This window comes from Rhinoderma darwinii, chromosome 2, assembly GCF_050947455.1.
Source record: "Rhinoderma darwinii isolate aRhiDar2 chromosome 2, aRhiDar2.hap1, whole genome shotgun sequence".
NCBI lineage: Eukaryota > Metazoa > Chordata > Amphibia > Anura > Rhinodermatidae > Rhinoderma > Rhinoderma darwinii.
The window spans coordinates 285,528,491-285,542,184 of record NC_134688.1 but is presented as its reverse complement, the minus strand read 5'-3'; the positions used below and the strand labels follow the sequence as shown (position 1 = coordinate 285,542,184).

Below are 13,694 nucleotides of genomic sequence, written 5' to 3'. Positions count from 1 at the left end.
GGGAGTAGAATCTGCACGACTGTAGATTTTATCCGTAATTACAATCCATAATTATGGACCCATTAATTTCTATGTCCGACGGAAACCTTCCCGTATATTTACGGGAAGGTGTCCGGGCCGTAGAAACCTTCCGTAAAAAATAGGACATGTTTTTATTTTACAAATCGTGCTCCCATACTTTGTAACGATCGACTGCGATACTGATTCCGCCAAAAACAACGGAACCCTGTCACAACGGTGACAATCGGAAACCATTAGCATAGTTTCCGTCACTGTTGGGATTAACGGTGATGCAAACAGAAGCTAAGGTTTCCGTTTGCGCTTCCGTTGAGGAGTTCCCCAGACGGAAACCTCCGACGGAACCCCTCAACGAAAAGACAAGGCTAATGTGAACACAGCCTAAGCCAAAACCAGGAGTGGGTCCAAAATACAGAAGATGGACAAATGTTTCCATTATACTTTTTCTCTGTGCAGGTTCCACTCCTGGTTTTGGCTTCCAAACTCTGACACAAAATACTGATAAAATACAGACCAAAATACTGCCGTGTGTAAGGGGCCTACGGGTTGGAGCTCCATTCTCCTTCTTAGGCCAGATTAACACGAGCGTGTTGGATTTGTGATATAAGGTCCGCATTTCCCGGACCGAGCACAGTGCAGGGAGCCGGGCTCCTAGAATCCTAGTTATCTATGACGCTAGGTATCACTGCCTCGCTGCGGGAAATCTGTACCATACTTTAATGATTTTTTAAGTACGGGACAGTAGTTCCGCGGAGACTATGATAACTAGATAAGTATCATGCTAGGAGCCCGGCTCCCTGCACTGTGTTCGGTCCGGGAAATGCGGCCAACATGCGGACCGTATATCACGGACAAAACGCGCTCGTGTGAATCCGGCCTTACAGTATTAAATAGAAGAAATCTCGTGGTTGATCATGCATGTTTATGGGGCGATAGGGATAAGCAGCTGCCAAATAGCTCTGTCACTGCCTATCTTATAGTAGAACAAAAGCTTGTGTAGGCTAAAATTCAACATACCAAACTTTATTTCCCCCTTTTCCCATCAACAGATACTGGGGGACAGTGGGGCTACCCAACTGCATCTTATCCCTCCCTCACTTCGCTTGTCTGGATGGATGTTTCTATGAAGGTAGATAAGGGATAATAACATTTCAATGTATAGCATGAAGCGGGTGGTACCTGATGCCCACCATCTATCCAGATATGACTCCACTCTATGTGATGACATCCCACTCTATGGGATCTATGTAAACTATAAACCTGGAATTGTAAAGATGCTTATTAGGGTATTAATAGCTCTGCATGTTTTATATATTCATTATAGCGGGAGTGGTAAGTATTCATTTCTATAGTCGCATAGCATGAGGTCATTGGCCCGCAGATATAACACACCCAGGTACCCAATGCTGTGCCATTACAATGGCTGCTCCTCATGACAGAAAGCAATGAATGCGCACAAAAACCATTTAACATCACTCCTGCTTATCATCACAGCGGCTCTGAAGGAAGACATCCGTGCGCTCCCGCATAATGATGGGCGCACGGTGGTAACCTCTCGCCTGACAATATAGGCGGGGCTTTCATGTATCAGGGAGCCGGCAAAGCGGCGTCCACGTGACCGCATATGAAGCTACCGGTATATATAGCGCGGTAAAGCTCTGAGGGAATAATCTCTGCGGCTCTCATACGAGTTCATTCAGCATGGTGGACAAATTCCTAGGGACCTGGCGGATGGTAGACAGCAAGAATTTCGATGAATATATGAAAGCGCTTGGTGAGTAGGGCGAAAAATTATCAATAAAAAGAAAATGTTTTAACATAATGCTACATAGCAGCGTATGTGTATATATATATATATATATATATATTCTCGCTGAGGCAGGGAGTATGTCTGGCATATGAATGAGGGAAGGCAGACGACGCTTGGCAACGTGGGGTGAGTGACTGCAGCAGTGCAGCTGGTGTTTCTGTGCTGACACGAGGCTTTTACAGGGGGATGGAGACGCCACTGCAGGGGGTGAGGTCGGGCAGGACGAGGGTGAGGACTATAGGACAGGGTACTAATAATGATAGTATTATAGCATAGTCAAAGTATATCTCATGTCCTATGTTTTCCAGCTCCGTGTACACGTGGGGACGGGTATTAGAATAACATTGGTTTGTGCCTAAATGTTTATTTTTATATTTGCAAATAAAATCAAGTGTTCTAAAAACGACTCTTTACCGATGAAGCACGAGACGCCTGCTCCGTATTAAACCTTTTATAGCAGATACATTACCCCACCTCTTGTACAGTAGTCAATAATACATTTGGCACTAAAATCCTATTTAGCCATCGCCCTTTGGTGCATCATTTTTTTTAATCTGAACACTATGCAAAACCATAAAATGGCACAAGTCTCCTCTTTACATCTGGAATAGACACCTATAATAAAGGTAAAATAATGCAGCTCCTGCATGTCGTAGCCGTCTGATCTAATCGGCCATATACATGATCTACATACATGTACATGGGATTGGGATAAAGATCGGGTCCGCTCATTATCAGTCGGCGGCACGTTCGATCCATATGTTATAAGCGGTGACCCTTGACAGGCCGTGTAATGTTTCATGCTTCAGCGACTGCCACTACATTACTGTGACCTTAGGCTTCCCTGTAAGGACACACAAGTCGTTTCCGTGTATACGTATACATGCCATAAATTACTTCCTTTATTACCTAGCTTTGCTTTTCAATGGAAAACGCGGACTGTCCTTGAAGCCTATGGTATAATTTATGATTTCCGAGGAACTATATATATATATATATATATATTCTGTTCATTGGCGATGGCACTAAGTGGCATTGTATTAGAGCAAACAATACAGGAGTATGAACATATCATGTACAACACTTGCGTGCGCAGAGACCATTGGCATTTATCCGCATTTTTGCACTAATTTCATTCATCCGTTAATTTCTGACAATAGCACGGTTTTGTGCATGCGACCCTACTGCCCATGAACCACAATGAAGGGAAACTATGTAGTATTGTAGAAAGTGTGAACGTACCATAGATGCCGAAGAACAGAAAAAGTAATGTCCGTCTGTTGCACGACTAACCCCAATGACGCAAGCTGGACCTCATTGACCTAATGGTGTCTATCCGGTTCAGTCATAATGCCCATCGACTTGGTAGGAAAAATAGGGTTTGATGCTGTGCGATCCTTTCTGTCAAATGTGGTGATCCTGCTGACGATAGTGTGAACAGAGCCTTAGGTTGGTTCACATCTGCGTTAGTTGTTCTGTCGCAGTAACAGAAAAACGAAATAAAACGGAAGTGCCGGTTCTATCGAACATCAATGGCACCCTATTTAACCTATTAACTTCAATGGGTTCCATCGGCTTCCTGTCAGGATCTACAGTTTTGCCAGAAAAAATAGCGTAGCATGCTTTGCTTTTTTGCCTGCATTTCTGACCTAATGGCGCCTCCAACGCAGATGTGAACACAGAATTTGTTTGTTTTCAGTGTAAGTTGACAATTGTTACATTGTTGATAAATGTCCAGAAGTTTGAGGGGGGAGGGGGAGTGATCCTTTTGCAGCATAGTAGTGAATGTTTTCAGAGACAGCAGAGAAAATGAATGATTTTATTTTCACCCACAGCACAGTTGGCACACTAGAAATTTACATGGTACATATTTTATAGTACTACACAAATGACTGTAAGCTAAAGAAAATGGTCACTGGTTATAAAGAGATGTTTCGCTTGTAAGCCTTAAAGTGAAGCTAAATGTCCGACAAACTTCTGACACGTCATAGTGACATGTCAGACGTTTGGATTGGTGGGGGTCCGAGCACAGAGACCCCCACTAATCTCTAGAATGAAGCAGCTGAAGTGTTCGTGTGAGCGTTCAGCTGTTTCGTGTCTGTTCAGCTTTTTCCGGAAAGCCGATGTATCGTAGTACGGGCTCATAGACTTTGTATGGAGTCCGTACACTGATCCATTTATTTCCGTGAAAAGACACGAAGCAGCTGAGCGCTCACACGAGTGCTTCAGCTGCTTCATTCTAGAGATTGGTGGAGGTCTCAGTGCTCGGACCCCCCACCAATCCAAACTTCTGACATGTCAGAAGCTTGTTAAACGTTTAGCTTCACTTTAAAGAGGCTGTCACCAGTTTATAACTTCCCTATCTCCTACATAATCTAATAGGCGCTTTAATGTAGATGACTACTGTTTTTGTTTTGGTTTTTTAAACTTTTATTGTGCAAGTTATGAAAATATTTTGATTTGTGCAAATTTTTTCTAAATGTCCAACTAGGCTGTTTTTTTCTATTCACCAAGAGGGCGTAGTATAGAAAAATGTGACTGTCCAATCAGTGTCATACACTTCTCTTCTTTCCAGGACAGCATGATCCACAGTACAGCCTGATCTTGCGAGATCACGCTGTGACGTGACTTCCTCCCACAGGTCCTTCACTGGAGCGACAGAAGACTGCGCAGACATCGCCTGCAGCCACTGCAGATTTGGATAAACGTCCTGGCACAGCTGGAGGCGATGTCTGTTCAGTCTCCCGTCGCTTCGGTGAAGGACTTGCAGGAAGAAGTCCAATCAGAGTGATCTTGCGAGAGCACGCTGTGCTGTGGATCAAGCTGGGCTGGAATGAAGAGGTGTATGATGCTGATTGGTCAACATCCTAAACTTTTCTATACAACACCCATGTATTAGCATGAATAAAATAAAAAAAATTCATAAGGCCCCGTTCACACAGTTTTTTGACACAGAAACCACGTCTGAAAATGAGCCAAAAAATTTCCGAATATGCCTCATTGATTTCAAAGGGAGCCGTTTTTCCCCGCGAGCGGGAAAAAGCGACATGCCCTATCTTCAGGTGTTTATGCCCCTGACCTCCCATTGACATCAATGGGAGGTAGAGAAAGCGTATTTTGCTGCGTTTTTGCCCGTGGCGCTCAATGGTAGTGAGCGAAAAACGTGCCAAACTGTGTGCAGGCAGATCAAAATCTGCCTCATAATTACAAATGGAATTTTGAGGCAGAATTTTCTGCCTGCAAAAAACTCTGTGAACTCTGCCTAACTTGCTCAATAAAACGTTTAAAAAAACCAAAAACAGTAGTTCGCTACATCAAAGCGCCTATTGGACTAGGTAGGAGATAGGAAAGTTATAAACTGGTGACAGCCTCTTTAATAACCAAATATGGTGCATAAGAATTAGCTCCATATTAATAATTCAGCTCATGTCAGGACTATATGTGAGCAATTTGTTTTAAAGAGCTTTCATTTGACCTATCTTCTTGCCAAGAACATACAAGAGACCTGCCAGAAGAATCACATGGCCTATCTAAACGACCAACCTTCTTTTCATTGCCTCTGACCTTGTTGTGAAGGTTGTGTTCAGATGACCTCAGCATTGAGAGGCAGAATTATATATTGTGCAGATGTTTACATTTGTCTTGTCTGTGGTGTCAGTGTAAGGTTATATTTTTCTCGCATTCATTCTCGTGACAACCTATCTTACAATTTTTGCCTCCTGGAAAATATAAAAAAATAACTATGGTAGGGAGTAATGTTCCAGTATTAGTAACACTATTATCTTGAAACCTAAATCGATCATTGTTTTATCGTCAGGCAGTCGTACATGCACAAATTGTTATTTTTCTGTTATTTATTATAACAGGTGTAGGCTTTGCCACACGACAAATTGGAAATGTTACCAAACCCACAACCATAATCAGCTTAGATGGGGACCTTATTGTGCTGCAGACACAGAGCACGTTCAAGAACACTGAAGTCAAGTTTAAACTGAATGAGGAATTTGATGAGACAACAGCAGATGATCGGAAGGTTAAGGTGAGACCTATTTTACTGTGACATTTTCTTTCCTCCCTTAGATTCGTTAGTTGAATAGGGCGAGACTGTTTTGAACGTGTAAACTGACCACACTTATTGTGGGACTAAATCTAAATTTGAAGGTCCTGGTTTATAATATCCATTCTAGTTCATCCTAAAGGTGTCTGATGGGGGTGGAGGTAAGGGCTCTGCAAGTACTTCCACACCACTCACCCCACCATGCCTTTATAGACCTTGCTTTGTGCACTGGGGCACAGTCCTGCTGGAACTGAAAAGGGCCTTCATCCAAACTGTGCCTAAGCACTTGGCGACCCCACTCTAACTTAACGTGGTCTGGCACTTTGTGGAGGAGTTACTGTGGTTCCTAAACACTTCCACTTTGCAATAATATCACTTAGTTGATTGTGGAATATCTAGGAGTGAAGACTTGTTGCAACTGTGGGGTCCTAGTAAGTCTGGTTCCAACGGGTCGGATATGCTACGCAAAACTACGCAGCGTATCAGACCTAGAACCCACAGCACATTCCATCTGGAAAACCACACATTGTGGTGTAGTATTTCTTCTGCCGGAAACATTGTTAGAAAAAAACAAACATTCATACTTGCCCTGGCTGTACCCATGGTGACATGCCCCTCTGACATCCTGAAGCCCAGCCCCCTGAGAGGTTTCATCCCATGTGACTACTGCAGCCTGGGATTAGTTGCAGCAGTCACATGGGATGAAACGTCCTCCCTGGAGGCTGGGCTGGACACAGGAGCAGAGATGTGGGTAAGTATGAGATTTAAATTGTTTTTCTGGTGGGATTGTTGCAATTCAGTTGCAACACTTGGCTAATTGTTGCGGGTTTTCCATCCCCATTGAATGGGGATGGAAAACCTGCAACAAAAACGCAGCAAAAATTGAAATGCGGATTTAAAATCTGCACCGTAGGTGGATTTATGAATGTTTGCTGCGTTTTTTGGGCATGAGATTTTCTGAGACTGATACACTTTGTTGCTGCTGTAAATGTTGCAGAATTTCTGCACAGAATTCCGTTGTGCAAACTCTGCAGCATTTACTCTAAGTATGGTACTGTAAGGCTGGGTTCCCATGTAAATACAGTGAGCGCTCTAGAACAACTCATTCTTTCACAAATGTCTGCAATGCCTTATTCACACGAGCGTAGTTCACGTCGCACGGACCTATGTCAGTCAATGGGGCCGTTCAGACATTCCACGATTTTCACGCAGCGTGTCCACTGCGTAAAACTCACGACATGTCATGGGTGCGTGAAAATCACGTGCAGCACACGGAAGCACTTCCGTGTGTCGCGCATGATTCGCGCAACCGTGGATAAAGAAATGAAGGGAAAAATATAACCACTTCCTTAATTTTTTTTCTAAACCTCAAAACCACGTGTCAAAAGGATGGCATATGCGTGAAAAGTACGCAGCCACGCAGCAAACCTTTATGACACACGGAACTGCAACGCGCGCAAAATGCACACGTTCGTGTGAATAAGGCCTAAAGGCGACTGCATGGCTAGGTGCTGGATTTTATATACCTGTGGCAATGGGGCTGAATGGAAACACCTGCATTCAATGATTAAGAGGTCTCCCAATACTTATATCTAAAGTGTAGGGTTTTACATGGCTTTGTATGCACTAATGTGATTTGTCAGTATCTGACTTTTTTTTTTTGTCTGCACATGGAGTACAAATATACAGTATCACATGGAGATATGGAAACTTCCATAGGATAACATTACAACTGAATTACAGATGTTGTTGTTATATGCTTATAATGTCCTAATAATTTCTTGCCCAGCAGGGGTTATATGTAATTGAACATTCAACAATCCGTTACTTGGTAACTTTCATTTTATGACCAGATCTAAGCGCAATTACATCACTAAATCTGCCCCACGATTGTTACGTTCAATCAATGGTCTTTTTGGTTGAAGACACAAAGGAGGGCAGCCGCAGGAATGTTGCACTCCCAATTGTTGCTGACTGTAAAGGGGGATTCACCTAATATTCACCGTATATATGAGAATTGCTAGAAATGCAGTCCTCTAATGTATAAGCAAACATTTACCAATAGCGAGTCTTTGCTTTATGTAATTGTGTATTGTAGTGCTTATATGAATTGTGTCCCTAGTATTTGCAAGTATATTCTAGGTTTTGAAAAATATATAATTAATGATGGTTATAAGTAAGACACAAGACTAAATGCACAACTCTGGTTCTAAATCACTGTAGCGTTGTATAGACAGATGGGTATTAAATTGTGCCAAGGCAGATATATATATCTTGTGACATCACATGCTCTGGAAAGAAGTAGAATGGAAACTATTTTGCAGGATCCTGTCAAGCGGTGGATAGAAAAAAAAAATGCCTGTTGGCTTCAGAGATGTTTTATTCATGTCTACCAAGACATTTCCTTTAGGTTACTTGATGGTGACCTCACTTGAACTTTATTTCTTATAGCTTAAAAGGGTACTTTCACTTTTGAATATGGTGTATGGAGTTTACAAAAATTATCCTCACTTATTTTATACTACAAGATCATTTAGGCACGAGTCTTAAAGCGTACCTAACTTTTCAGGTGACTTTTCAGAATAAGCTGTCATATGTGCACATGAAGAATAACAAGTTCTGACCGTTATATAACTTGCATTCTGCATCATTTAGCAGTCTTCCCATATCTGCAGGCTCTATCTCGAATTCTCAGTTGTCTCTGAGCTAGTTGGCAGAGCCAGACTGCTATCTTGTCTCCTATACACTGCACACATAGAAGAGGAGAATCCTGCTCTCCTATCTCACATATATAGAAACTGCAGTAGCATGGAGGAGATTATACAGCAGTGTAGCTAAGAATCCAGTACTGGGGTGGCATATAACTTACCAGCAGCCTCTGTCTCCTGGGCTGCGTCATCTGTCTCGCAAATCCTGGTCCCCCTTCATAGACGTCTGTGGGCAGTGTCTGTCTCTATCACTCTGCTCCACCTTCCTAAACTTCTATGGGCAAGTAGTGAAGAGACACTCCCACTTCCAGCAGTCTGTCTCTAACTAGGGATGGATTTTGCTTGACAGGAGGTGGACAGCAGATTACTGCAACTAGGTGTCTCCCTTCCTGTAAAGGCCCTAATACAATGGGCCAATGATCGGGCAACAAGCGTTCATGTGAACACATGCCGATCATTGCCCTGTGTAATCGGGTCAACGATCAGCCGAAGAACAAAAACTCGTCGATCGGCTGTGCTCTTTTATGCAGTATTAAAAATAATCCGTGTCTGCAGCACATTTCTGTGTAATCGGGAGACGTGATGAAAATGTATAGGGACGAGTGAAAGGCGTAAACAAGAACCAATTAACTGGCCACCGTCTTGACGGCAGGTGGTGCAGGTCCCCTGCCTACAACGTCTTTTGGTGTCGCTGTAGATCAGGCTGATGAGCGCTCATCCTCCAAGCAGCTGTAACGAACAGCTCCTGATCTTAGAGAAGCCTCCTGAATACAGCTGGGGTCGGAAAACATTCGGACCCCCAGTTGTTTAACCCTTTGATCATGCAGCGGTCAGGGACCGTGGCAAAGGAAATTCCCTCTTTGATCGTATCACCGGGATTCTGGTGATGCAATCAAACACCGGGGAATCCCTCTGCAGTCAGCCCTGGGGACCTATAAAGGACACCAGGGCTGTCCTGTTTGCCTGCTGTTCGGGCACACCATGTGCTGCCCTAGCAGCAGCCTGTGTCATAGTGACGGTATACTGTATTAGCATACAAGAGTAAAAAATAGTTATCCCTTAATGGGATTAAAAAAAAGCCCCAAAAAAAAATGCATTTTGCATAAAATATATTTTATTGCCCCTACACTAAATAAAAACAAAAACCTACACATTAGGTATCTATACGATTTTAATAACCTGAAGAATTAATCTAATGGGTTATTTAGCGTGAAACTATATTCACGCTGTAAAAAAAAAATACTATACTATTTCTCTCGCATAAAACAAGGCCTCATACAGCCGTGTCAATAAAAAAAAATAGAAAGTTATGGCTGCTGAAAGGCAGAGGCAAAACCAGAAAGATTTAGCTTCAGTCTTTTCAGGCCCGGTCATTAAGGGGTTAACTAGCTGTCTCGCTGATCAGTGATTGTTTACATGGCCCATGTCGGGCTGTGTAATAGTACCCTAACTTCACACAGAATTTGCATGGATTAAATTACAAATTTGATCTATCAGATATACCATTATATTAGCATAATAGGTTTAAAGTTTTTGTATGTTTAAAGCTACCTGGTTTTAGTACAGTGGTTCAATCATGCCCTATAGCAATTTGTTCATAAGGATATGATCCAATTGTTTAGAGAAATGTTACTAGAAGTGTTAAATATCAGACATTTACCATGCTTGACCAGTGTTAGAGGCTGTCACCACATTATAAGTGCCCTATCTCCTACATCAGGGGTCTCAAGCACCCGGCCCACCGAGGGCACTGCAGCAGCATCCACCGAGGGCACTGCGGCATTATCTAGGGGTGTGGCAGCATCCGCCGAGGGCACTGCGGCATTATCTAGGGGTGTTGCAGCACCCGCCGAGGGCACTGCAGCAGCATCCACCGGTATCAAGTTTGAAAGTCATGTGGCCCGTCAACTTCCCACTTTTTTCTATATGCGGCCCACTTACCCGGCCAAGTTTGAGACCCCTGTCCTAAATGTGATCAGCGCTGTAATGTAGATAACAGTGTTTTTATTTTTATTTTGAAACAATCATTTTTGAGCAATTTTAGATTTATGCTAATTCGTTTCTTAATAGACAACTGGGCGTTGTAAAGAGAAGTGTGTGAGGCTGACCAATCGGCGTCATACACTTCTCACAATGTCCATTTGTACTCGGCACAGCGTGATCTTGCAGGATCACGCTGTGCTGTCACATATACCCACATTAACCTTACTGAAGTGTCTGGAGAATGGATATACATCACCTCCCGCCACGACGCGATGTCTATTCACTCCCGACACTTCGGTAATGTTTGTATGGGACTTACTCTCACAGCACGCTGTGCTGTCATACACAGCGTGATCTTGTGAGATCACGCTGTGCTGTAAGTCCCACACAAACTTTACCGAAGTGTCAAGGTTACGCCCTTTGTCTGAAGACATAGGTGAAGAAAACTGCCTTAATAAAAGCGTCAAACGGCAGCAAAATGGGGGTGTGGTGCAAAACCACTTAAAAAAAAAAAAAAAAAAACGGAGCTGATTTTACCAGGCAGAGTTTTCTGCCCGTAAATGGCTCAGTGTGAACACACCCTTAGGTTGAATTGTTATATGGACATCAGTCCTGGCCTGGTCCGGAAGTAACGATTTATTTATAAAAATATTTATTGTATAAATTACAGCAAAGTCAAGAGCGTAGTAAATAGACCCCTGATTAAAGTATTATTAAACATTGTTTTTTCAGTCTTTGGTAACTGTGGAAGATGGAAAACTAAAGCATGTGCAGAAATGGGATGGGAAGGAGACAACGCTGATAAGAGAAGTCAATGATGACAAACTTGTTTTGGTGAGTGCATAAATTTATTTAACTTAGACTTTGACACTGAGTAATTACAACTTCCAAAGCACTTCACATTTCAGAGCATGACCGCTACACCACCTCGTGTGAAGGTTGTTTTACCTTCCATGTACCTAAAACCATTCCTCACGTGTGTTTACCTAGATTTCTTGTCCACACTACTATTAACCTTTGTGCAGACAGAATGCGCACTTGCGTCTGCCTTGTAAGGATTGGGCAATGAGCGCCCTCTATTGAATAGCAGAAATAATGCATTTTACTGGACTTCACAACAATTGAGAGTACATCTTACACATACATTGCACACCGTACTTCTTGATACATCAAAGTTTAAAGAGTAAGTTTGCCTATTGGGGAATCTCATGCAGTGTACAGGAATTTCCTAATATACTTGTATTCTAAGCAGCAGTGATCCATTCATAAAAAAAAAAGTCTACAGACTACTGAACCCAGGTTTCATAGTGCAGCGGTGGGTAATCTTAATTTCTATGTTATGGAAATGCCTCCACTTATAAAAAAAGATTCTGTGAGTAGGTTAGGCAATTTTTGTATATGCAGTCTGTTTATTAAAACACCTTTATTGACACTGTAAATTTCTCACAACTTTTTCCAATATTTTGCAGTTTAATATATTTTGGTGGATAAAAAAGTTATGCCTATGGATGTTGTTTACAATGCCTCATAAATGTAATTCGCAGTGTTGTTGAACTGCTAATAGAACTCTACTAATACTGTGTTTTTGTTTTTACTCTCGACAGACTCTTACCCTGGGAGATATTGTCAGCACACGTCATTATGAAAAAGCCTAATTACTAAGCGCTCCTGTGTATCACCCTTTTTTTTTTTTTTTGTTCAGTCAAAAGCTGTGTTGTGTTTATAACCTCATCCTTGCCTGTTTCCTCTCACTGAATGGGCTACAACAGTGTTGGAGACTTTTGTAAGTTTTCAATTCAGTATTTGCTATGGACTTGCAAAGTTCTTTTTATTACGGTGCCAAAGACTTCTGCTTCCATGTTTTGGAAACTTATTTTGAAAACGACTTGAAGGGATCCCAACAATCTGCACATATACTCTGTAGTATTCTCCACAATTTGGCTGGCTTGTCAGTTCTGCCTGACTCATCCTCTAACATTAGCTTGATCTGAAGAGTATTCTGCTGAATGTAAGGAAATGTGTCCATGGACAGGATTTAATATAAATATAAAAACTTGAATCTGAATGTGCTCATTCTTAAGAACTAATCTGCTCACATTTATTTGTTTTCCTGAGAACTTGCTATAGGCTGCCCTTTGCAGAACCCGCTAGATTATGGGCTAAGTTACACATTACCTTGTATTGGTCCTGACAATAATCAACCATGAGACCTGGAGTGAATTCAATGCTTGTTTTATCCCTTTAAGGACCTGTTCACATCACCATTGCCCTTCTGCTGAGGGGTTCTGTCAGACGTTTGTCGGGTTAACCCCTCAACGGAATGGCAAACAAACCTAAGCTTCCATTTGCCATCACCATTGATTAGCAATGTTTCCATCACCATTGATATCAATGGTGATGGAAACATTGCTAAAGGTTTCCGTTTGTCACCATTGTGACAGGGTTCTGTTTTGACAGTCAATAGCGCAGTCAAACAAAGCCTAAGATGTTGGCTTAAGATTTCACCAGATAGTGCTTGTCCAGATAAGTTTCCACCAGACCGTTCTTAAATGCTGAACACTGTTCAAAACCGCTGAAATAAAATCTGACTTCTCAGGAACTGGGCTTGTATTGTATGCATCTGACATGTGCGAAAATATTCTACAATTTTGAATCCAGTATTTATAGAAGTGCAGCAGTTGCAAACTGTTTCACCTGAGGTGGACCATAGAGCTTGATGCAAGTTGCACAGTCCTGTAATACATTAGTCTTTGAGGCTTATGTGTAAAGTTCCTGATCTGCTGTATCTGATAAATTTGGATTTGAAGCCTGCATTTCCGAGTCTATAGCAATTGTATTTTGTATCAACGATTAAAAGCTGACAACCATACCTCATTGTGAAGGAGGTAACAAGCACTGAACATTGTGGTACTGTTTTTGGAGGATCCTACATGGGCTGTTAACCGTTATCTATTAAATCGTTAAACTAAATGACCCTTTATTGATGTGGTTTTTATACACTGACGCTAAATAAAAATGTTACTTTAACTTCATTTTGACACTGACTTTTTTCTTAATCAAAAAATAGTTGAAGAAAATATCACCAGGACAGACTTCTAGTAAGTGCATCTATTAGATG

General features: G+C 42.0%; 1 protein-coding gene across 1 annotated transcript; it reads left to right on the top strand.

The window, feature by feature from the left end:
* Nucleotides 1-1,577: 1,577 nt before the first annotated feature.
* Nucleotides 1,578-13,608, top strand: FABP3 (fatty acid binding protein 3). The gene is made up of 4 exons (XM_075853385.1): nucleotides 1,578-1,792; nucleotides 5,695-5,867; nucleotides 11,309-11,410; nucleotides 12,181-13,608. The coding sequence occupies exons 1-4, from the start codon at nucleotides 1,720-1,722 to the stop codon at nucleotides 12,229-12,231; spliced, it is 399 nt and encodes a 132-aa protein (XP_075709500.1). The 5' UTR covers nucleotides 1,578-1,719; the 3' UTR covers nucleotides 12,232-13,608.
* The last annotated feature ends 86 nt before the right edge of the window (nucleotides 13,609-13,694 follow it).